Source organism: Hyperolius riggenbachi, chromosome 1 (assembly GCF_040937935.1).
Source record: "Hyperolius riggenbachi isolate aHypRig1 chromosome 1, aHypRig1.pri, whole genome shotgun sequence".
NCBI lineage: Eukaryota > Metazoa > Chordata > Amphibia > Anura > Hyperoliidae > Hyperolius > Hyperolius riggenbachi.
The window spans coordinates 666,949,885-666,972,860 of NC_090646.1; the positions used below are offsets into that span (position 1 = coordinate 666,949,885).

General features: G+C 46.3%; 1 protein-coding gene across 1 annotated transcript in view; it reads left to right on the top strand.

The window, feature by feature from the left end:
- The first annotated feature begins 5,664 nt into the window (after positions 1-5,664).
- LOC137561060 (C-C motif chemokine 19-like) overlaps positions 5,665-22,976 on the top strand; it is a 75,260-nt gene continuing 57,948 nt past the window's right edge. The window contains exon 1 of the mRNA XM_068272289.1: positions 5,665-5,746. Within this exon, the coding sequence (XP_068128390.1) occupies positions 5,683-5,746 (64 nt within the window). The 5' untranslated portion in view covers positions 5,665-5,682. The remainder of the gene's footprint in view (positions 5,747-22,976) is intronic.

A 22,976-nucleotide genomic window follows, 5' to 3' on the forward strand; every position in this document is an offset into this window, starting at 1 on the left:
TTAAGACACATTCTAAAAGTGTATTCATATTATAGCCTTTCAAATCAGATCATAAGTGTTGAGAAAAATGGATGTTCAAACATAAAGGTAGCATTGACATTTCATGTATTTCAATGGGATTGCATTTAACCTGCACTTAACCTCTTTTTCATGTTTTACACTTTTTATGCTTTTTTTTTTTAAATGCACTGAAATGATACAATTTACTGTGTGTGTGATTTGCAAGAAGTGTAAGTCAATGGAGACAGGAAAATCGCATATGTTATGTGAAAGTCACATTCAATTTTGAAGCCAGTTAAAGAGACACTGAAGCGATAAAAAAAATTATGATATTATGATTTGTATGTGTAGTACAGCTAAGAAATAAAGCATTAACCACTTCACCACTGAGGGGTTTTACCCCCTGACCACCAGAGCAATTTTCACCTTTCAGCGCTCCTTCCATTCATTCGTCTATAACTTTATCATTACTTATCGCAATGAAATGAACTATATCTTGTTTTTTTCCGCCACCAATTAGGCTTTCTTTAGGTGGGACATTATGCCAAGAATTATTTTTTTCTAAATGTGTTTTAATGGGAAAATAGGAAAAATGTGGGGAAAAAAAAAATTATTTTTCAGTTTTCGGCCATTATAGTTTTTAAATAATGCATGCTACTGTAATTAAAACCCATGAAATTTATGTGCCCTTTTGTCCCGGTTATAAAACCGTTTAAATTATGTCCCTATCACAATGTTTGGCGCCAATATTTCATTTGGAAATAAAGGTGCATTTTTTTCAGTTTTGCATCCATCCCTAATTACAAGCCCATAGTTTATAAAGTAACAGTGTTATACCCTCTTGACTTAAATATTTAAAAAGTTCAGTCCCTAAGGTAACTAATTATGTATTTTTTTTAATTGTAAATTTTTGAATTTTTTTTTAATTACAAAAAAAAAAAAAAATTGGGAGTGTGGGAGGTAATGAGTTAATTTTTTGTGTAAAAGTCATTTATTTGTATGTGAAAAATGTGTAGGGTGTAGTTTACTATTTGGCCACAAGATGGCCACAGTAACTTTTTGCTTTATTGCGACCTCCAAGCCTCCTTCCGGAAGCTTGGAGGAAGAATAAGGAGGCTGGACACGTGAGTTTCTTCTCACAATGATCGCGCTGCCCATAGGAGAGCAGCGGGTCATTGTGGGGCTTAGATCAACGAACGGGAATGGATTTTCCCGTTCATTGATCTCCGGGCGAGCGGGCGGCGGCGTGTTTACTAGCGGCGGGCGGCGTGTTTACGAGCGGGAGCGCGGACAGCGTCGGGAACGCGGAAAGTACGTGTTTCTCCGTCCCTGGTTTTTAAAGGATGGAAAAAGGGGCGGAGAAATACGTACGCGCGGGGGTAAAGTGGTTAAGATCAGAAACATCAGTCTAACAGTTTCCAGTACAGGAAGAGTTAAGAAACTCCAGTTGTTATCTCTATGCAAAAAAGCAATTAAAGGGACACTTAAGTCAAACAAAAAAAATGAGTTTTACTCACCTGGGGCTTCCAATAGCCCCCTGCAGCTGTCCGGTGCCCTCGCAGTCTCCCTCCGATCCTCCTGGCCCCACCGGCAGCCACTTCCTGTTTCGGTGACAGGAGCTGACAGGCTGGGGACGCGAGTGATTCTTCGCGTTCCCAGACACATTAGCTACCTCTATGCTGCTATATGGTATATGATATATGCTATAGCAGCATAGATGGCGCTATTGTGGCCAGGAACGCGAAGAATCACTCGCGTCCCCAGCCTGTCAGCTCCTGTCACCGAAACAGGAAGTGGCTGCCGGTGGGGCCAGGAGGATCGGAGGGAGACTGCGAGGGCACCGGGCAGCTGCAGGGGGCTATTGGAAGCCCCAGGTGAGTAAAACTCATTTTTTTTGTTTGACTTAAGTGTCCCCTTAAGCTCTTTGACTTTCAAAGTCGTGGAGAGGGCTGTTATCTGACTTTTATTATCTCAAGTGTTAGTGAACTATTTACTTTTTCTCTGCCAGAGGAGAGGTCATTACTTCACAGACTGCTCTGAAAGACTAATTTTGAATGCTGAGTGTTGTGTAATCTGCACATATTATAGAATGATGCAATGTTAGAAAAAACACTATATACCTGAAAATAAAAATATGAGAATATTTTCTTTGCTGCTAATCTTCTAGTAATTATTCATAGTACACAACCAGTTCACTATATCATTTTTTTTTTCGCTTCAGTGTCTCTTTAAATACATGCTCATGTACATGAATTTTCGTTGGTATGCCCAGAAGAAATCACAGTCCCAAAAAATTGCATACAAAACGCACATAAAAAAGCAAAATCTTATATAAAAAAAAAAAATAAAATAAAAAAATAAATTAAGTACAATACAGTTACAATTTATTAAAATTCTACCTAAAATTCTAACAATCACTTTTCCATATATTATTTTCACATTGCATACCATATTATTTCCATCTTTTTTATATACGCATACTCACACTCCTTTCATAATTCTATCCTTACTCGGTCATTTTCTCTTTATGCATCCGAGCAATGCTCACCTCCCATTCATTAGCCTATAACTTTATCACTACTTATCACAATGAACTGATCTATATCTTGTTTTTTCCGCCAGCAATTAGGCTTTCTTTGGGTGGTACGTTTTGCTAAGAGCTACCTTACTGTAAATGCATTTTAACAGTAAGAATAAGAAAAAAACTGAAAAAATTCATTATTTCTCAGTTTTCGGCCATTATAGTTTTAAAATAATACATGCCTCCATAATTAAAACTTACGTATTGTATTTGCCCATTTCTCCCGGTTATTTCACCATTTAAATGATGTCCCTATCACAATGTATGGCGACAATATTTTATTTGGAAATAAAAGAGCATTTTTTCCGTTTTGCAACATCACTATTTACAAGCTTATAAAAAAAAAATATATAAATATTTAATCTTTACATAGATATTTAAAAAGTTTAGACACTTAGGTAAATATTTATGTGTTTTTTTTTTATTGTATTTTTTTTTTATTATTAAACATTTTATGTGGGTATTTTTGGGAGGGTGGGATGTAAATAGTATTTGTTTGGGGTAAATATATGTTGATTTTTATTTTTTTTTACATTTAGATGTAGTTTTACTTTTTGGCCACAAGATGGCAACCTTGAGTTTGTTTACATGACCTCACTCTAAGCGTAACATGTATGCTTAGAGGGACATAGGAGCCAGAAAAAGCGAAGCTTCCGAGAGAAGCTGTTGCTTTTTCTGCCAGGGAGAGGAATCAGTGATCGGGCACCATTGATTCCGCGATCGGACGCGGGAGCGCACATGTCCTCCTTGACATAGTTCTACGTCAAGGAGGACAAAGAGGTTAATGTTGGAAAACAACTGCACTTGTGTGGCCGTGTCCTCGCTCCCCCTGACGTCACCGGCAGTGTATGGCGCAGGCCCAGTATCGTCTGTGCCTGCGCAGTACGCGCCTGTTGAGGGGGAGTGAGGACACAGCTGCACAGGCGTAGTTGTTTTCTGACTTTAAAGTCGGAAAGGCCGGAAGTGAACAGGAGGCGGAGACCGGAGCATCAGTGACTAGCTGCGTGGGCACAGGAGATCTGCGGGGGACCATTAGAAGCCCCAGGTAAGTTCAACTCTTTTTCCCCCAACCCCCTACAGCACTCCTTTAACTGAGAGGGATATGGATGTTTCCTTTTAAACAATGCCAGTTGTCTGGCAGCCCTGCTGATATATTTGGCTGTAGTAATGGCTGAGTGACACACCTGAAACAAGCATGCAGCTAATCCAGTCTGACTTCAGTCAGAGCACCTGATCTGCATGCTTGTTGAGGGGCTGTAGCTAAAAGTATTAGAGACAGGGGATCAGCAGGAGAGTCAGGCAACTGGTATTATTTTAAAAGGAAAAATCCATATGCTTCTCAGTTTAAGAGAATAGTGGGAACAAGGCAACATTTTTTTTCCCAAAACGACCTTGTAGTTTTTGAGATAATCAATTTTAGGAATGCAAAGGAAAAATGTTTTTTGAACTTTTATTTTTAAAAACATTTTTCCTTTCTATTTTTAAAATCAATGTTCTGAAGAACTACTAAAGTTCTTTTTAATTTTTTTTTTAATGTGTTCAAACTATGACCCTCAGCTTACGTAGCAGTTGTGGTGACAAATACATGTATGGGGGCTTTGCTGTTATGCTTTATTATTGGCACAGAATTAAGAAAAATTTCACGTAATTATGCAAAATTACGAATGGAATACACTAAATCATTTGAATCCAGCGCTGCGTAATATGTTGGCGCTTTATAAATACAATAAATAATAATAATAATAATGTCCAAATCATAATTGCGTATGGCTGTCATTGTGAAAAAATATGCAAAATTTTGCGTAATCGTAATTGGCATATTTTGATCATCATTATATTGCAGTGCAGGGGAAATGGATAAAAGATGTGATACAAGCAGCATTTTGATTAGTGTAATTAGTTTTCCCCTTTTCTGTGCTCTGTTTCCTCCCTTCTATCACTTTCCGAATTGCTGCTTGTGTCAGCTATTGACAGCTCCAGGATGGAGATACCGAACATCTCACTTGTTTTATCACATGCTCAGGGCTGGTGCACACCAGAGCGGTTCTGAGGCGTTTTTAAAATGCTTGCAGGGGGAAAACGGCTTGGCTAATGAAAGTGAATAGGCTGGTGCAGACCAGAGGCGGTCGTTTTTTCCACAAATGCAAACTCGGGGGCTGCAGCATTTTTTAGATTTCTGAGGCGTTTCTGCCTCAATGTTAAAGTATAGGAAAGTGGAAAAACTTTTTGAAAAACGCTAGATCAGAGCGGTTTTGCAGGCGTTTTTGTTACAGAAGCTGTTCAGTAACAGCTTTACTTTAACAATATATGAAATCTGCTACACAAAAACGCTCCAAAAAACGCTAGGCATGTGTAGAAAACGTCTCTAAACATGCCTAGAATCGCTCTGAAATCTGCTTCAAAAACCTCCAGTGTTTTTTGGATCTGCTAGTGGTTTTTGGTGTGCACTGGGCCTAATACTGTATTTGTGAATTTACATTTATTGAGGTATTTACCTGATAAGCCAGTAATTTACTTCACAAGTCGGTAATTTTCCTCACTAGACAGTAATTTTAGTTTTCCATGCGGTGGTATCGGCCTTAGTGAATTGACGTTTGACAAGTTGTTCAGTAAAATCAGCTGTTTTCTGCTGCACTGCCTGCACTAATGCTTAGTGAATTGAAGTCAATGGGAATGATTCTGAATGCTTTTTCCTCTGTTTTCACCTTATCGATGTTACATTTTGAAGCTCACAAAGAGCAAGAATATAATATAATTAAGGTAAGAAAAGTAATATTGAAATGAAGTTAATCAGGAACAACTTACTTTGAGTGATTATTTTGCTTGTAAATGTGCTGAAAGGTTATTTGTATTAATACGGTAATAAGTCATTTATGAGAAGTTTTGTGAATAGAGCCCATTGTGTCCGGAGTGCCTCCTTAGACTCCAGCAAGGTGTACAGAGATAGGAAGAATCGGCCACATCCCAGCACTGGGCTCTCGGCCAACTCCACGAGCAGGAGGAAATGTCCTCTTTCAGCCTATAAATACAGGAGGCAGAGGAAGGAGGAGATCACAGCAGATCTCTCTCACCACAAGCCCAGATCCTGGTCAGTCTCCACCATGAGCTCAGCCTGGACCCTGCTGCTGCTGGGAACCCTGATCTCCTGCGCTGTCTACACTCACGGTGAGTACAGATCTACCTATCCATCGTACATCAATCTACCAGCTTTTGTTATGAATCTCTTGATCAGTTTGTATCCCATATCAATATAGACTACAGTGGTCCCCAAACAGGTTCTGTTTTGGGAGATTGTGTGTAAGTTGAGTCCTGTGATATACATGGTGAAACGTGGGTAAATTAATTATTTGCGGACAGCTTTGGATTCGGACATATAATATAAAATATGGCTTTTGTGGGTTTTTTGGGTAGTTTTCAAACTGCCGTTGAAGTGTTTTAAGCTACTTTTAATAGTTTATTCAATACCGTAACATTTAGCAACAAAAATATGTTTCAGCTAATAATAAAATAGGATTGGATATTTTGACCATGAATTGACTTTCTTTGTATCTCTGAAACATTGTGTAGCTCTAGTTGTTTGTAAGTAGGGAACTGTCTGTATAGTGACCTATCTGTCCCAGAGCCGGATCATCTGCAAGGCAATGCTAGGCAGCTGCCTAGGGCCTGGAGAGAGTCTAGGGGGCCTGGTAGACGCTAGCCCCACCAAATCTTACTAAAAAAGCTCAGTGCCCCATTTCATCTTAATCTTTTTCTGATTCTGTTCATACCAAATCTATCTATCTATCTATCTATCTATCTATCTATCTATCTATCTATCTATCTATCAATATGTGTATCTACATATCCCATACTCTATCCACCCTTAAATCAGTCCATCTATCTGTACATCCCATATCAGTATGTTGACTATATCTATCTATCTATCTATCTATCTATCTATCTATCTATCTATCTATCTATCTATCTATCTATCTATCTATCTATCTATCTATCTACCTACCTACCTACCTATCTATCTATCTATCTATCTATCTATCTATATATCCCCACATCTATTCCATATATATATATATTTACATCAAAACCAATAGATCGATTATATATCCATATACCCATGCTTCCTATACAGTGACGTAGCTAAGGAGCTGTGGGCCCCGATGCTAGTTTTACATTGGGGCCCCCCAACACTCTATACATAACAATTGATACGGCGCACCAAAACCTGCCAATGGCAACTACAGTGTCAGAGGTGCAAGAAGGGGAAGGGGAACAGTGTGTTAAGGATTACTACTATTTACAGCATCTATAGAAGTGATCATTACCAGCACAGGACCAATAGAGAGCTAATACTGTAGTTGAGGGAGGGCCCAAGCATTGCCAGACACAACCCCCCCGCTTCCAGCATAACATTATAAAATTCATTAAACCCTTCCTCACCTCCTTTATAGAGCAACAATCCCTAACCCTAACTTTTACCCCCTGGAGCAGATGGGTAAAAATATCAATCAAACATAACCCCTTCCCAACCCCATCCTCAACAAATCACAGTAGCCAGTAACGTTACTACAAAGAAAGTATTCTTGGATTTGTGTAGCCTGACGAGGTTGGAGGTTCATGGGGTAAGAAAGGGGTGACGCCACAACTTCCTGCACCGGGTGACACCAACCCTAGTGATGCCTCTGAATCTATATATCAGTCCCATAGCAATCCCTCTATCTGTACACACTTTATGTGCATATTGACTGCTCTATCTATCTATCTATCTATCTATCTATCTATCTATCTATCAATCATCCTTTAGATTGTAAGCCTCTGGCAGGGTCCTCCCTTCCGTAGTGTAATCTACAGGATCATGTGCTCCTATCCTATGACAGCCTGTACTTGTATTACTGAGCCTACCTAACCATCCCATATCGCATACAAATTGCATGTATAACTTTGTTCTATGTTGTATAAGCTTGTTATGTCATCCTTGTATCATTGTATATATTTATTGTCCAGCGCTGAGTAATATGTTGGCTCTTTATAAATACAATTAATAATAATAATATCATCTATATATCCGTTCCATATAAATCTGTGTATCGTTACATTCAAATCCATAGATCAATTGTATATCCATCTACCCATGCATCCCATATCAATCTATATATTAGTCCCATATCAAACTATGTATATCTATCTATCTATCTATGTGTCAATATGTGTATCTATATATCCCATATGCTATCCGTCCATCCATCCCATATCAATCTGTGCATCCAAGTCAATAGAATGATTATATATATATATATATACACACCCACATACACACATCTGGGTTTGTGTTGCACTGTTAGATATGATATGGTTTGGTCTTCCTCCAGTGATGTCTCGCTGGGACTGTATATCACTGCGAGAGGTACAGGAAGATGTATTAGATCATCTCTGATAGATGAAACATTCCTTCTCTCTTTTCATAGCAGTGATTATAGAAAGTGAAGCAAGTCTGTTTTCCTTGAACATGGATAGCTTCATTATTGTTATGTATAAACACATGTGGCTCTGACAACAGACCCCATCTTCTTACATCACCCTATTTATAAAGAGGTGATGTGTCTTTTTATGGCAGTAATCAATGCTTTGGGATTCATTTGCATGAAATGAATCCAAAACTAATATGAATATATATGGTCCCCCACTGCAGTCAGCAAGCCTTACCAGGGCCGGATTTGTACTCTCTACCGCCCAAGGCCACTGTCACCAGCCCCCCCCCCCCCCCCCTTAGTATAGGTAGCAAGATGACCCCCCCCCCCCTTCTCTCTAGTACAGGTAGGCTGAGAACTCATTCCCCCAGTATAGGTAGCAAGATGACCCCTCCCCCCTTCTCTCTAGTATAGGTAGCCTGATAACTCTCCCCCCCCCCCCAGTATAGGTAGCCAAATGACCCCTCCCCTTTCTCTCCAGTATAGGTATTTTTCCTTCAGATTCGATCTTTCAACACAATTTCTATGATCAAATTGTATAGAGAACTGTGCTGTGTGTGGTGCAAAACGATGTGAAATGATTCTTTGGTCAATTGAAAAGGAAAAATATCGATCCAAAAGTTGGATTTTATCATCGAACTGGAATGTAAAACCTTCTTCAATCATTTCTTTAATGGAAACAATCAAGAATTGCCTTCCGATTAGTTTTAATTGTTCAAACCGCATTGCAAGATCGAATCTGAAGGAAACATTTTACCATTAATGGGCACTTTTAAAGATCATCTACAACCATTATTTCCTATGTAGTAGCCCAATGACTGCTATCCACATCTAGCGCCAAATGTACCGCTGGGGCGCACGATCACTGATATTTAACACAGGCGTCTGCCAATCCCTGAGCCCAAAAAACCTGATCCGTCCAGAACATACTGAAGGGTTATCTGATCACCTCTCAATATTGCCCCTAAACTGCAGGGACAGTACAGCAACAGGATGGGCTCTCTTTGTTGACCTGGTTGTTGGTAGATTATGATAAGACATGACCAGCATGAAGCTATTAATCACCTGCATGCAAATCTAATGCAAATTGTAGGCATTCTGAAACAAAGGCTGATCAGAATTCACAGAGAGTGCATTGGACTGGCCTCATAGGGTAGGCTAATGCAATGCAAATAATTCCATGTTGATGCAGGATTATGCAAATTTTGTGTGCAAATTTATTTAAAAATTGTATGGTTTGCATCTCACTGGCCCTCCTTACTGAGCCAATTAAATTTTTTTTTTTATATATCTGATGTGCCTACTCAGCTTTAGACAGCAGAAAACCCGAGAGCCCAATATAGTGTAGTATGTTTTGGAAGAGGGGAGATTACGTGTAACGTAAGTATTATACTCACAAACCAGGGTTACCGCAGAGGCAACCACTGTAGATGCAGGAGGGGAGATTAGACCTGTCCCCACTCAGGGTTAAGATGTCGCTCTCCGTGGATAGAAGAAAAAGGAGGGTGTGTCACCCTTCCACCAAGGGTGAATAACTTACTTTGTAGAGGTGTACAGAGGCGCCAAAAGAGTAAAATACGCTAAAATCATCTAAAAACGTTCAGGATATAGTTAATACAATTTATTCACATACTCCTAGTGATAACTGGCAACGTGTTTCACGGGCACAACCCCGCTTCATCAGGCAACAAAACAACAGGAGTAACACACAGCTAGGGGTCCAGACTATGCTTGGCACCTCTGAGCATCACTAGGAGTATGTGAATAAATGTTATTAACTATATCGACAGCATCGATGTCTGTTTGGAGTGTCTGGTCCACCACCGCCTCCTGAATGTTTTTAGATGATTTTAGCGTATTTTACTCTTTTGGCGCCTCTGTACACCTCTACAAACTACTCAGCTTTAGGATGTGTACATAGCCTTTAAAGCCTGGTACACACTGTGTCACATGGCTGTCCCCAGTACAGCTCTGCTGTAGATCGCAGCGCTGTAGATGCTATGTAGATGCTAATTAAACGGCGATCTGCGCTGGGAGACTGAAGGCTCAGCCCCGCCTACCAAGCAGGAGATGTGCGCGTAGCCTGCGCGCAATCTCCTGCAAACTGCAGCCCCGCCGATCGCGTTAGGTGGTCCTGGGGCTGCAGCTGCGGTCACGCCCATGGGCGTGACGCGGTTGTTAGGTAGTAACAATGATGCTGGCTAGCTTCCCTGCTCGCTACACAGTTTTTGGCAGTTGGAAAGAGCAACTGCCATTCACTAAGTGCGTTTGAAAATAAATAAATCCCTGAGAATCCCCTATGAAGAGATGGACTAGTCCAAAACCTGTCACTTCTGTTAGATTACTACTACCTACTGTATGTGACAGCAACATAGGAGAAAAGTAATTCATGGCTCATTTTACTCTGGGAAAAAAACATACTTCTTATTTGTTTGCACATATTTTAAATTTTAAAATTTTTCGCCATAATGCCCCTTTAAGCCCGCTTGTCCCTGGCCATCTCCACGATTTGCTCCTGTCACCCTCATTACTGCCTGAAACGCAGAACACTCCCAGGGACAGGAACAAGCTGGGGAAGCGCGCCTGACCGCGCATGCGCAATGAAGCATGACTCTTCCAGGCTTTCAGGCAGTATTGCAGGTGACAGGAGCCACTCGGGGAGACGGTGAGAGACAAGTGGCCTTAAAGAGACACTGAAGCGAGAATAAATCTCGCTTCAGAGCTTATATTCAGCAGGGGCATGTGTGCCCCTGCTAAAACGCCGCTATCCCGCTGCTAAACTGGGGTCCCTTACACCCCAAATCCCCCCTGCAAAATCTACAACCAACTTGGTCGTAGATTTTGCTGCTCTTGAGGCAGGGCTAACGGCTGCAGCCCTGCCTCCCAGCGCGTCTATCAGCAGCGCATCGCCGCCTCTACCCTGCCCCTCTCAGCGAAGGAAGACTGAGAGGGGCGGGGGAGAGGCGGAGATACGTGCTGACAGACGCGCGTGAAACAGGGCTGCGGTGGTTAGCCCTGCCTCTATGCGGAAGAGATCCCCGCAAAGAACGGAGGGGATTTGGGAGGTAAGGGACCCCCGTTTAGCCGCGGGATAGCGGCGTTTTAGCAGGGGCACACATGCCCCTGCTATATATAAGCTCTGAAGCGAGATTTATTCTCGCTTCAGAGTCTCTTTAAGAGGGCTTACGGAAGCCCCAGGTAAATACTCTTCACATCTCTGGTTCTCTTTATGCCTGGTACACACTTTCAAATATAATTGGCCGATCACTGACCAATTTTACCACCTCTATGTAGTATGGGGTTTACCTACACAATCTGCTCATAGTATTCAATAATTGTTTACTTTCATACTACGTGGAAGCAGTCAAATTGGTCAGTGATTGGCCAAATAAAATTGAATGTATGTAGAAAGCTTTATCCCATCAGATTTTCATACTCCTCGGTTCTTTTAAATTCCCCCACCGAGCCCGAGAGACGATGAATTTATGGATTCGATCTTGTCTGCTGGCCCTTCTTCTATAGAGCAATGTCATCTACTTTGATCAGCCATTCTTTAATTGTTGGTATAGTAGGTGATTTCCACCGCCCAGGGACAAGAGACTTGGCCGGATGGCCACATTGAGTAAATCGATAAGAAGGAAGTTTTTATACGCCTTGATTGACAGATCATTGGAATGCAGAAGCATTGACGACTTGTTGAAAGGAATGCTGGTAAAGTACATTTCACCCGATCATTTAGGAATCTTCCTCCAGAAGGCAGCTGTGTGCAGGGTTGCTCATCAGGACCTCGTGATCACGGATTACCCGTCATCACAAGCAGTGTTTGGCTTCGAATTCGGAAGAATTCCGAACCCGTGATCAATACAGATCACGGAATTCGAATTTGCGTGCATTCGTGATTAATGCTAATTTGGTTGTGATCACGTCGTAAATCCGCGATCACGAATCCGAATGCACACGTGCGGAAACCATTGGATGACATCATTGGGCCAATCAGAGGGCCCCCAGCCGCAATGTTTTTCATCCAATTTTTTTTTTTTTATTATACCACCACACATAATTAATTGTGGGTTTTCTTTAAAAAAAAACATGATGCTTTATGCATCATTTACTCTAAAAGAAGTTTCGGAAGCAATTTAAAGGCCATTCGTGATTACGAATCGTGATTCCGTCGTAATCACGAGGCAATTGCGAATTCGAATTGGTTTGCATGGTCTTGATTACGACCGAATCCGAATTTTCGCAAACCCGAATTTGCAGCAACTCGAATAGTAAAAGGGGGTATTCGAGCAATCCTGGCTATGTCGGAACATTCACATCAGATGTGATCATATGTTGCGCAACAATTGGCAGGAGAGTCAGGAGTAATCTAATGTATGGACGCAGGAGTTTTGTAATCAACTGCTTCACAATTCCAGGATCTGGGGGCACACAGCTGATTAATTCCAGTATCTGGGGGCACATAGCTAATTCATTCCGGTATCTGGGGGCACATGGCTCCTTAATTCTGGTTTCGGGGACACATCCAGGTGGCTGGATAGTGTGCTGGTTAAGGGCTCTGCCTCTGACACAGGAGTCCTGGGTTTAGATTTCGGCTCTTTCCATTCAGTAAGCTGCACCTATTCAGTAAGGAGTTCTAGGGCAAGACTCCCTAACACTGAGGCTGGGAACACACTAGGTGGTGCATGAAAGGTTGTGTTTTGCTGCGTATGCATTTGTGCATTTTTTGTCATAATGAAGTACGTTTTTAGTGCGTATGCGTTTCGCTTGCATTTTACTGCTATTGTATTTCGCACATATGAATCACAAGTCCGGTTTTGTGCTTTTTTATGCATTTTATACGCGTTTTATGGAAATTTTTGGAAATGTGTAAAAAAAACACATTTTTGATGTCCTCTCTGGCTCATCACTAGGAAGTCAACAGGAAGTATACATCCTCAAACGCATAAAAAAAGCGCAATAAAAATGCAATAAACCGCTATACCTCTACGTCACAATTGACATACATTATGTGCTTTTTAGATGAGTTTTGGAGAAACATGCAGCAAGTTCTGCATTTCAAAAATGCATATGTGTTTTTTTCACGGGGCCCATTGACTTACATTATACACGTTAACGCTAGCATTTTACGCAACGCTAGCGTTTTTGCCGAGTGTACTCCTACCCTGAGTGCTCTCTAGTGGCTGCCTCACAAGCCATCTGAGTCTAACAGGAGAAAAGCACTAATACAAATATTGAAATTATTATTATTACTTAATTCTGGTATCTGGAGGGGCACCTTGCTACTGGTATCTGGAGACTGGGGCCACCTTGTTGCAGTATAATGCATTGCAGTCTCACCCGCTGGACTGAGATGTTTGAACTGGGAAGTGGCGGATTGAGCAGAGTAGAGGGGCCAGAACCATTGATGTGCCTTGGTCCCTGTCTGTTCATCAAGATAACCTCAAGGTTACAAAATAATCAGTTTCCTGTGTACCTTACTACCTAATATAGGGTAAAAATATAATTCTAAAATATTTTTAAACCCCACTGCTACCGCCCCTTCCCCCCATCAGCAGCCAGAAGCTTCTCCGAAGAAGTCTGGAGCTCTGTGGCCACCTCAACCTTTATTGCATGCCCGGCCCAGCTCTGGCAACGGCGGCCTGATTGGCGGCCACTGAGCTTGGGGCAGCAAGCCACAGACCTCCAGACTTCTTCGGAAAGATTTCAAGTAAAAACCGGCTGGTGGGATTTAAGAAAGTTATAGAATTATGTGTGCAAGCAGGTAATTTCATTTGTGATAGCCGATTTTACCTTATATTAGGTAATTGATTATTTTGCACTTCATGTTTTCTTTAAGCTTTGCGCACATGCTAGATGAAACGTGGCTGAGGTAACCAACGCCTCTGCTGAGAAGCTAGCGTATCTACAGCAGCCATCGATCCCCCCCGAGAGCATTGTTCTCCCCACTCATGTGACGTCACTCCTGTGCTGCTCTGCAGGCCCTCCACCCTCTTGCATAGCAACAGAACGCATCGCTAGCCTGCAGACTGGCGATTAGCGACTCATCTATACAGCCTCTGCCCTGCAATGCAGCCTGATAGGTGACGTCTCGCTCCCTGCCTCGTACCGCTGTGTATAAGGCTTTAATCTGGCTGTGATCTGTCTCTCCCAGCTGATATACAGATCAGGCACTGTGAAGACAGTCATTTACTCATGTTGTGTTTCTGTAGTAATTGGAGGATTTTCCCCTCTGTGACGCACACCTGTAAAATGTAACAAAGCGTAAAACTGACAGTTAAATGACACCATTTTTTACCCTCTGATAAGAGAGAAGGTATTTCGGCCAGCTGTGTGTGTGAAATCCTCTCGCACAGAGTTATAGCGTAAACTTTATTACCTGTGACAGCGATAAGTTAAGTGGAACAGATACATGTTTATGTGTTTTATTGCTCACAGCAGGTTCTGTGCAATACTACACGTCTGTGTTTACTCCCGACTCTTACATAAGTGTAGCCATAAAAATAGCCTGATGTTACGCAACACCTGCAGCCTCCTGGAGCACACGGCGCACTTGTGATCATACGCGTACACAGCCTCCCGGAGCACACGGCGCACTTGTGATCATACGTGTACGCAGCCTCCCGGAGCACACAGCGCACTTGTGATCATACGCGTACGCAGCCTCCTGGAGCACACGGCGCACTTGTGATCATACGCGTACGCGGCCTCCCGGAGCACCCGGCGCACTTGTGATCATACGCATACGCAGCCTCCCGGAGCACACGGCGCACTTGTGATCATACGCGTACGCAGCCTCCCGGAGCACACGGCGCACTTGTGATCATACGCGTACGCGGCCTCCCGGAGCACACGGCACACTTGTGATCATACGCATACGCAGCCTCCCGGAGCACACGGCGCACTTGTGATCATACGCGTACGCAGCCTCCCGGAGCACACGGCGCACTTGTGATCATACGCGTACGCGGCCTCCCGGAGCACACGGCACACTTGTGATCATACGCATACGCAGCCTCCCGGAGCACACGGCGCACTTGTGATCATACGCATACGCAGCCTCCCGGAGCACACGGCGCACTTGTGATCATACGCGTACGCAGCCTCCTGGAGCACACGGCGCACTTGTGATCATACGCGTACACAGCCTCCCGGAGCACACGGCGCACTTGTGATCATACGCGTACGCGGCCTCCCGGAGCACCCGGCACACTTGTGATCATACGCGTACACAGCCTCCCGGAGCACACGGCGCACTTGTGATCATACGCGTACGCAGCCTCCTGGAGCACACGGCACACTTGTGATCATACGCGTACGCAGCCTCCCGGAGCACACGGCGCACTTGTGATCATACGCGTACACAGCCTCCCGGAGCACACGGCGCACTTGTGATCATACGCGTACGCAGCCTCCTGGAGCACACGGCGCACTTGTGATCATACGTGTACGCAGCCTCCTGGAGCACACGGCACACTTGTGATCATACGCGTACACAGCCTCCCGGAGCACACGGCGCACTTGTGATCATACGCGTACGCAGCCTCCTGGAGCACACGGCGCACTTGTGATCATACGCGTACGCGGCCTCCCGGAGCACACGGCACACTTGTGATCATACGTGTACGCAGCCTCCTGGAGCACACGGCGCACTTGTGATCATACGCGTACACAGCCTCCCGGAGCACACGGCGCACTTGTGATCATACGCGTACGCGGCCTCCCGGAGCACCCGGCGCACTTGTGATCATACGTGTACGCAGCCTCCCGGAGCACACGGCGCACTTGTGATCATACGCGTACACAGCCTCCCGGAGCACCCGGCGCACTTGTGATCATACGCGTACACAGCCTCCCAGAGCACACGGCGCACTTGTGATCATACGCGTACGCAGCCTCCCGGAGCACACGGCACACTTGTGATCATACGCGTACACAGCCTCCCGGAGCACACGGCACACTTGTGATCATACGCGTACGCAGCCTCCTGGAGCACACGGCGCACTTGTGATCATACGCGTACGCAGCCTCCCGGAGCACCCGGCGCACTTGTGATCATACGCATACGCAGCCTCCCGGAGCACACGGCGCACTTGTGATCATACGCGTACGCAGCCTCCCGGAGCACACGGCGCACTTGTGATCATACGCGTACGCGGCCTCCCGGAGCACACGGCACACTTGTGATCATACGCATACGCAGCCTCCCGGAGCACACGGCGCACTTGTGATCATACGCATACGCAGCCTCCCGGAGCACACGGCGCACTTGTGATCATACGCGTACGCAGCCTCCTGGAGCACACGGCGCACTTGTGATCATACGCGTACACAGCCTCCCGGAGCACACGGCGCACTTGTGATCATACGCGTACGCGGCCTCCCGGAGCACCCGGCACACTTGTGATCATACGCGTACACAGCCTCCCGGAGCACACGGCGCACTTGTGATCATACGCGTACGCAGCCTCCTGGAGCACACGGCACACTTGTGATCATACGCGTACGCAGCCTCCCGGAGCACACGGCGCACTTGTGATCATACGCGTACACAGCCTCCCGGAGCACACGGCGCACTTGTGATCATACGCGTACGCAGCCTCCTGGAGCACACGGCGCACTTGTGATCATACGTGTACGCAGCCTCCTGGAGCACACGGCACACTTGTGATCATACGCGTACACAGCCTCCCGGAGCACACGGCGCACTTGTGATCATACGCGTACGCAGCCTCCTGGAGCACACGGCGCACTTGTGATCATACGCGTACGCGGCCTCCCGGAGCACACGGCACACTTGTGATCATACGTGTACGCAGCCTCCTGGAGCACACGGCGCACTTGTGATCATACGCGTACACAGCCTCCCGGAGCACACGGCGCACTTGTGATCATACGCGTACGCGGCCTCCCGGAGCACCCGGCGCACTTGTGATCATACGTGTACGCAGCCTCCCGGAGCACACGGCGCACTTGTGATCATACGCGTACACAGCCTCCCGGAGCACACGGCGCACTTGTGATCATACGCGTACGCGGCCTCCCGGAGCACCCGGCGCACTTGTGATCATACGTGCACGCAGCCTCCCGGAGCACACGGCGCACTTGTGATCATACGCGTACGCAGCCTCCCGGAGCACCCGGCGCACTTGTGATCATACGCGTACGCAGCCTCCCGGAGCACCCGGCGCACTTGTGATCATACGCGTACGCAGCCTCCCGGAGCACACGGCGCACTTGTGATCATACGCGTACACAGCCTCCCGGAGCACACGGCGCACTTGTGATCATACGCGTACGCGGCCTCCCGGAGCACCCGGCGCACTTGTGATCATACGTGTACGCGGCCTCCCGGAGCACCCGGCGCACTTGTGATCATACGCGTACGCAGCCTCCTGGAGCACACGGCACACTTGTGATCATACGCGTACGCAGCCTCCCGGAGCACACGGCGCACTTGTGATCATACGTGTACGCGGCCTCCCGGAGCACACGGCGCACTTGTGATCATACGTGTACGCGGCCTCCCGGAGCACACGGCGCACTTGTGATCATACGCGTACACAGCCTCCCGGAGCACACGGCGCACTTGTGATCATACGTGTACACAGCCTCCCGGAGCACACGGCGCACTTGTGATCATACGTGTACGCAGCCTCCCGGAGCACACGGCACACTTGTGATCATACGCATACGCAGCCTCCCGGAGCACACGGCGCACTTGTGATCATACGCGTACGCGGCCTCCCGGAGCACCCGGCGCACTTGTGATCATACGCGTACACAGCCTCCCGGAGCACACGGCGCACTTGTGATCATACGTGTACGCAGCCTCCCGGAGCACACGGCACACTTGTGATCATACGCATACGCAGCCTCCCGGAGCACACGGCACACTTGTGATCATACGCATACGCAGCCTCCCGGAGCACACGGCGCACTTGTGATCATACGCGTACGCAGCCTCCCGGAGCACACGGCGCACTTGTGATCATACGTGTACGCAGCCTCCTGGAGCACACGGCACACTTGTGATCATACGCGTACGCGGCCTCCCGGAGCACCCGGCGCACTTGTGATCATACGCGTACGCAGCCTCCCGGAGTACATGGCGCACTTGTGATCATACGCGTACGCGGCCTCCCGGAGCACCCGGCGCACTTGTGATCATACGCATACGCAGCCTCCCGGAGCACACGGCGCACTTGTGATCATACGCGTACGCAGCCTCCCGGAGCACACGGCGCACTTGTGATCATACGCGTACGCGGCCTCCCAGAGCACACGGCACACTTGTGATCATACGCGTACGCAGCCTCCCGGAGCACACGGCACACTTGTGATCATACGCGTACACAGCCTCCCGGAGCACACGGCGCACTTGTGATCATACGCGTACGCAGCCTCCCGGAGCACCCGGCGCACTTGTGATCATACGCGTACGCAGCCTCCCGGAGCACACGGCACACTTGTGATCATACGTGTACGCAGCCTCCTGGAGCACACGGCGCACTTGTGATCATACGCGTACGCAGCCTCCCGGAGCACACGGCGCACTTGTGATCATACGTGTACGCAGCCTCCTGGAGCACACGGCACACTTGTGATCATACGCGTACGCAGCCTCCCGGAGCACACGCGCACTTGTGATCATACGCGTACACAGCCTCCCGGAGCACACGGCGCACTTGTGATCATACGTGTACGCAGCCTCCCGGAGCACACGGCACACTTGTGATCATACGTGTACGCAGCCTCCCGGAGCACACGGCACACTTGTGATCATACGTGTACGCAGCCTCCTGGAGCACACGGCACACTTGTGATCATACGTGTACGCGGCCTCCCGGAGCACACGGCGCACTTGTGATCATACGTGTACGCAGCCTCCCGGAGCACACGGCACACTTGTGATCATACGCGTACGCAGCCTCCCGGAGCACACGGCACACTTGTGATCATACGCGTACGCAGCCTCCCGGAGCACACGGCGCACTTGTGATCATACGTGTACGCGGCCTCCCGGAGCACATGGCGCACTTGTGATCATACGCGTACACAGCCTCCCGGAGCACACGGCGCACTTGTGATCATACGTGTACGCGGCCTCCCGGAGCACACGGCACACTTGTGATCATACGTGTACGCAGCCTCCCGGAGCACACGGCACACTTGTGATCATACGTGTACGCAGCCTCCTGGAGCACACGGCGCACTTGTGATCATACGCGTACGCAGCCTCCCGGAGCACACGGCGCACTTGTGATCATACGTGTACGCAGCCTCCTGGAGCACACGGCACACTTGTGATCATACGCGTACGCAGCCTCCCGGAGCACACGCGCACTTGTGATCATACGCGTACACAGCCTCCCGGAGCACACGGCGCACTTGTGATCATACGTGTACGCTGCCTCCCGGAGCACACGGCACACTTGTGATCATACGTGTACGCAGCCTCCCGGAGCACACGGCACACTTGTGATCATACGTGTACGCAGCCTCCTGGAGCACACGGCACACTTGTGATCATACGTGTACGCGGCCTCCCGGAGCACACGGCGCACTTGTGATCATACGTGTACGCAGCCTCCCGGAGCACACGGCACACTTGTGATCATACGTGTACGCAGCCTCCCGGAGCACACGGCACACTTGTGATCATACGTGTACGCAGCCTCCTGGAGCACACGGCACACTTGTGATCATACGCGTACGCAGCCTCCCGGAGCACACGCGCACTTGTGATCATACGCGTACACAGCCTCCCGGAGCACACGGCGCACTTGTGATCATACGTGTACGCAGCCTCCTGGAGCACACGGCACACTTGTTATCATACGCGTACACAGCCTCCCGGAGCACACGGCGCACTTGTGATCATACGCGTACGCAGCCTCCCGGAGCACCCGGCGCACTTGTGATCATACGCGTACGCAGCCTCCCGGAGCACAGGGCACACTTGTGATCATACGTGTACGCAGCCTCCTGGAGCACACGGCGCACTTGTGATCATACGCGTACGCAGCCTCCCGGAGCACACGGCGCACTTGTGATCATACGTGTACGCAGCCTCCTGGAGCACACGGCACACTTGTGATCATACGCGTACGCGGCCTCCCGGAGCACCCGGCGCACTTGTGATCATACGCGTACACAGCCTCCCGGAGCACACAGCGCACTTGTGATCATACGTGTACGCAGCCTCCCGGAGCACACGGCACACTTGTGATCATACGCGTACGCGGCCTCGCGGAGCACACGGCGCACTTGTGATCATACGCGTACACAGCCTCCCGGAGCACACGGCGCACTTGTGATCATACGTGTACGCGGCCTCCCGGAGCACACGGCGCACTTGTGATCATACGTGTACGCAGCCTCCTGGAGCACACGGCACACTTGTGATCATACACGTACGCGGCCTCCCGGAGCACACGGCACACTTGTGATCATACGCGGGAAAAGGGCGCTGGGTGTCGGATATCAACAATACCGACAGTATTCTATTAATGCTATTAATGCTTTAAAGAGACACTGAAGCGAAAAAAAAAATATGATATAATGAATTGGTTGTGTACTATGAATAATTACTAGAAGATTAGCAGCAAAGAAAATATTCTCATACTTTTACTTTCAGGTATATAGTGTTTTTTCTAACATTGCATCATTCTATAATATGTGCAGATTACAAAACATTCAGCATTCAAAATGAGTCTTTCAGAGCAGTCTGTGAAGTAATGACCTCTCCTCTAGCAGAGGAAAAGTAAACAGTTCAATTACAGTTGAGATAATAAAAGTCAGATAACAGCCCTCTCCACGACTAACTTAGTCGGAGAGCTTAATAGCTTTTTTGCATAGAGATAACAACTGGAGTTTCTCAACTCTTTCTGTACTGGAAACAATTACACTGATGTATCTGATCTTAATGTTTTATTTCTTAGCTGTACTACACATACAAATCATAATATCGTAATTTTTTTTTTCGCTTCAGTGTCTCTTTAAGGTTCCCATTACAGATCCAATCCCATGGCCAGTTGAATTACCACTAACCAATCCAATCGATTCCATTAATTTGTTCAAATTGGTCATGGTCAGCGGGAATTAAGCCATTAGTGGGAGTGACCGATTGCTTCCAATAAATTACAGTGGCGATTGGAAAGGATTGATAGGCCGCAGGATTGTGTTTGTTAATGGGCACATTTAACCAGTTCCCCTCCCCCGAGACGAGTAACTATGTCCCTGCAAAATGCCATCACTCCGTGCAGGGTCGTGGCTACTATGTCCCTCCTCGCTCACCCTCCCGTGATTGTTACCGTTGCCAATCGCTAGCCACATGGGTTCACATAGTTCCCATGCATTGATCTAAGTTCCTGTATGAATGATTGCAGCCGTCTATTAGACAGCGGCGCCATTCATAAAAGCCGATACTAACACATGCACGCATTACTTCCTCTTTGCATAGTAATTCTACACATAAGGAAGTTATGCGCGAGGACATCTTGTGGTCAAATAGTAAAATCACATCCAAAAACATTTTTTTAAATAAAAAGACCTATTTTTACTTTTTAAATTGACCCCTTACCTCCCACACTCCCTAATAGTTGCCCCCAATTTTGTTTTGTAAAAATTAAATAGCTAAAAAATTTACAATAAAAAAAACCATAAGTGGTTACCTTAGGAACTGAGCTTTTTTAATATGCATGTCAAGAGGGTATATTACTGTTACTTTATAAATTATGTGTTTGTAATTAGCGATGGACGCAAAACTGAAAAAATGCACCTTTATTTCCAAATAAAATATTGGCGCCATACACTGTTCTAGGGTAAAATTTTAACCGGGACAAATGAGCAAATAAAATGTGTGGGTTTTAATTACAGTAGCATGTATTATTTTAAAACTATAATGGCAAAAAACTGAGAAATAATGATTTTTTTCCCCATTTTATTCTTATTTTTCCTGTTAAAACACATTTAGAATAAAATAATTCTTAGCAAAAAGTACCCCCCAAAGAAAGACTAATTGGTGGTGAAAAAAACAAGATATACTGTAGATTGTGCTATTGTTAGAAGAAGTAATAAAGTTATAGGTGAATGAATGGAAGGAGTGCTGACAGGTGAAAATTGCTCCGTTTATTTTAAAGGGAAAAACCCTTGGAGGTGAAGTGGTTAAAGAGTAACTCTAGTCAAAATAACATATTGAAAAAGGTGCTTAATTTTCCTTTGCATTTTTAAGTTTCTTAAAAACTAAAATATGTTTTTGAAGAATAATTTTTTTGACTTGTTCAAACACTTTTCTCTTTAAAATAATTAGCAATTTTGATGACAATGCCACGTGTGAGGACTTTGCTATTGACCACTAAGGTCGGCACAAAATTATGCAAAAATTATGTGAAAATTACGCAAAATTACGAATGGATTTCACAAAATCAATTGAATGTCCAAATCGTAATTACGTATGGTCATAATTGCAAAAATTTTGCAAAATTTTACGTAATCATAATTAGCAGATTTCAATCATCCCTAGTCCTGTCTAGTGATGTAGCGACATCAAATGTATGGTTCGCAAACGCAAATGCGAATTTACTGCAAATGTTCGTGAGCCAGCAGTTTGTGGCGGGTTCCATAGACATTAATGACAGACGAAAATGGCAGCCCAAATTTCTTTAAAGAGAACCCGAGGTGTGTTTAAAGAATGTTATCTGCATACAGAGGCTGGATCTGCCTATACAGCCCAGCCTCTGTTGCTATCCCAAACCCCACTAAGGTCCCCCTGCACTCTGCAATCCCTCATAAATCACAGCCGTGCTGTGAGGCTGTGTTTACATCTGTAGTGTCAGTCTCAGCTGCTCCCCCGCCTTCTGCATAGCTCCGGTCCCTGCCCCCGTACCTTCCCTCCAATCAGCAGGGAGGGAAGGGATGCAGGCGGG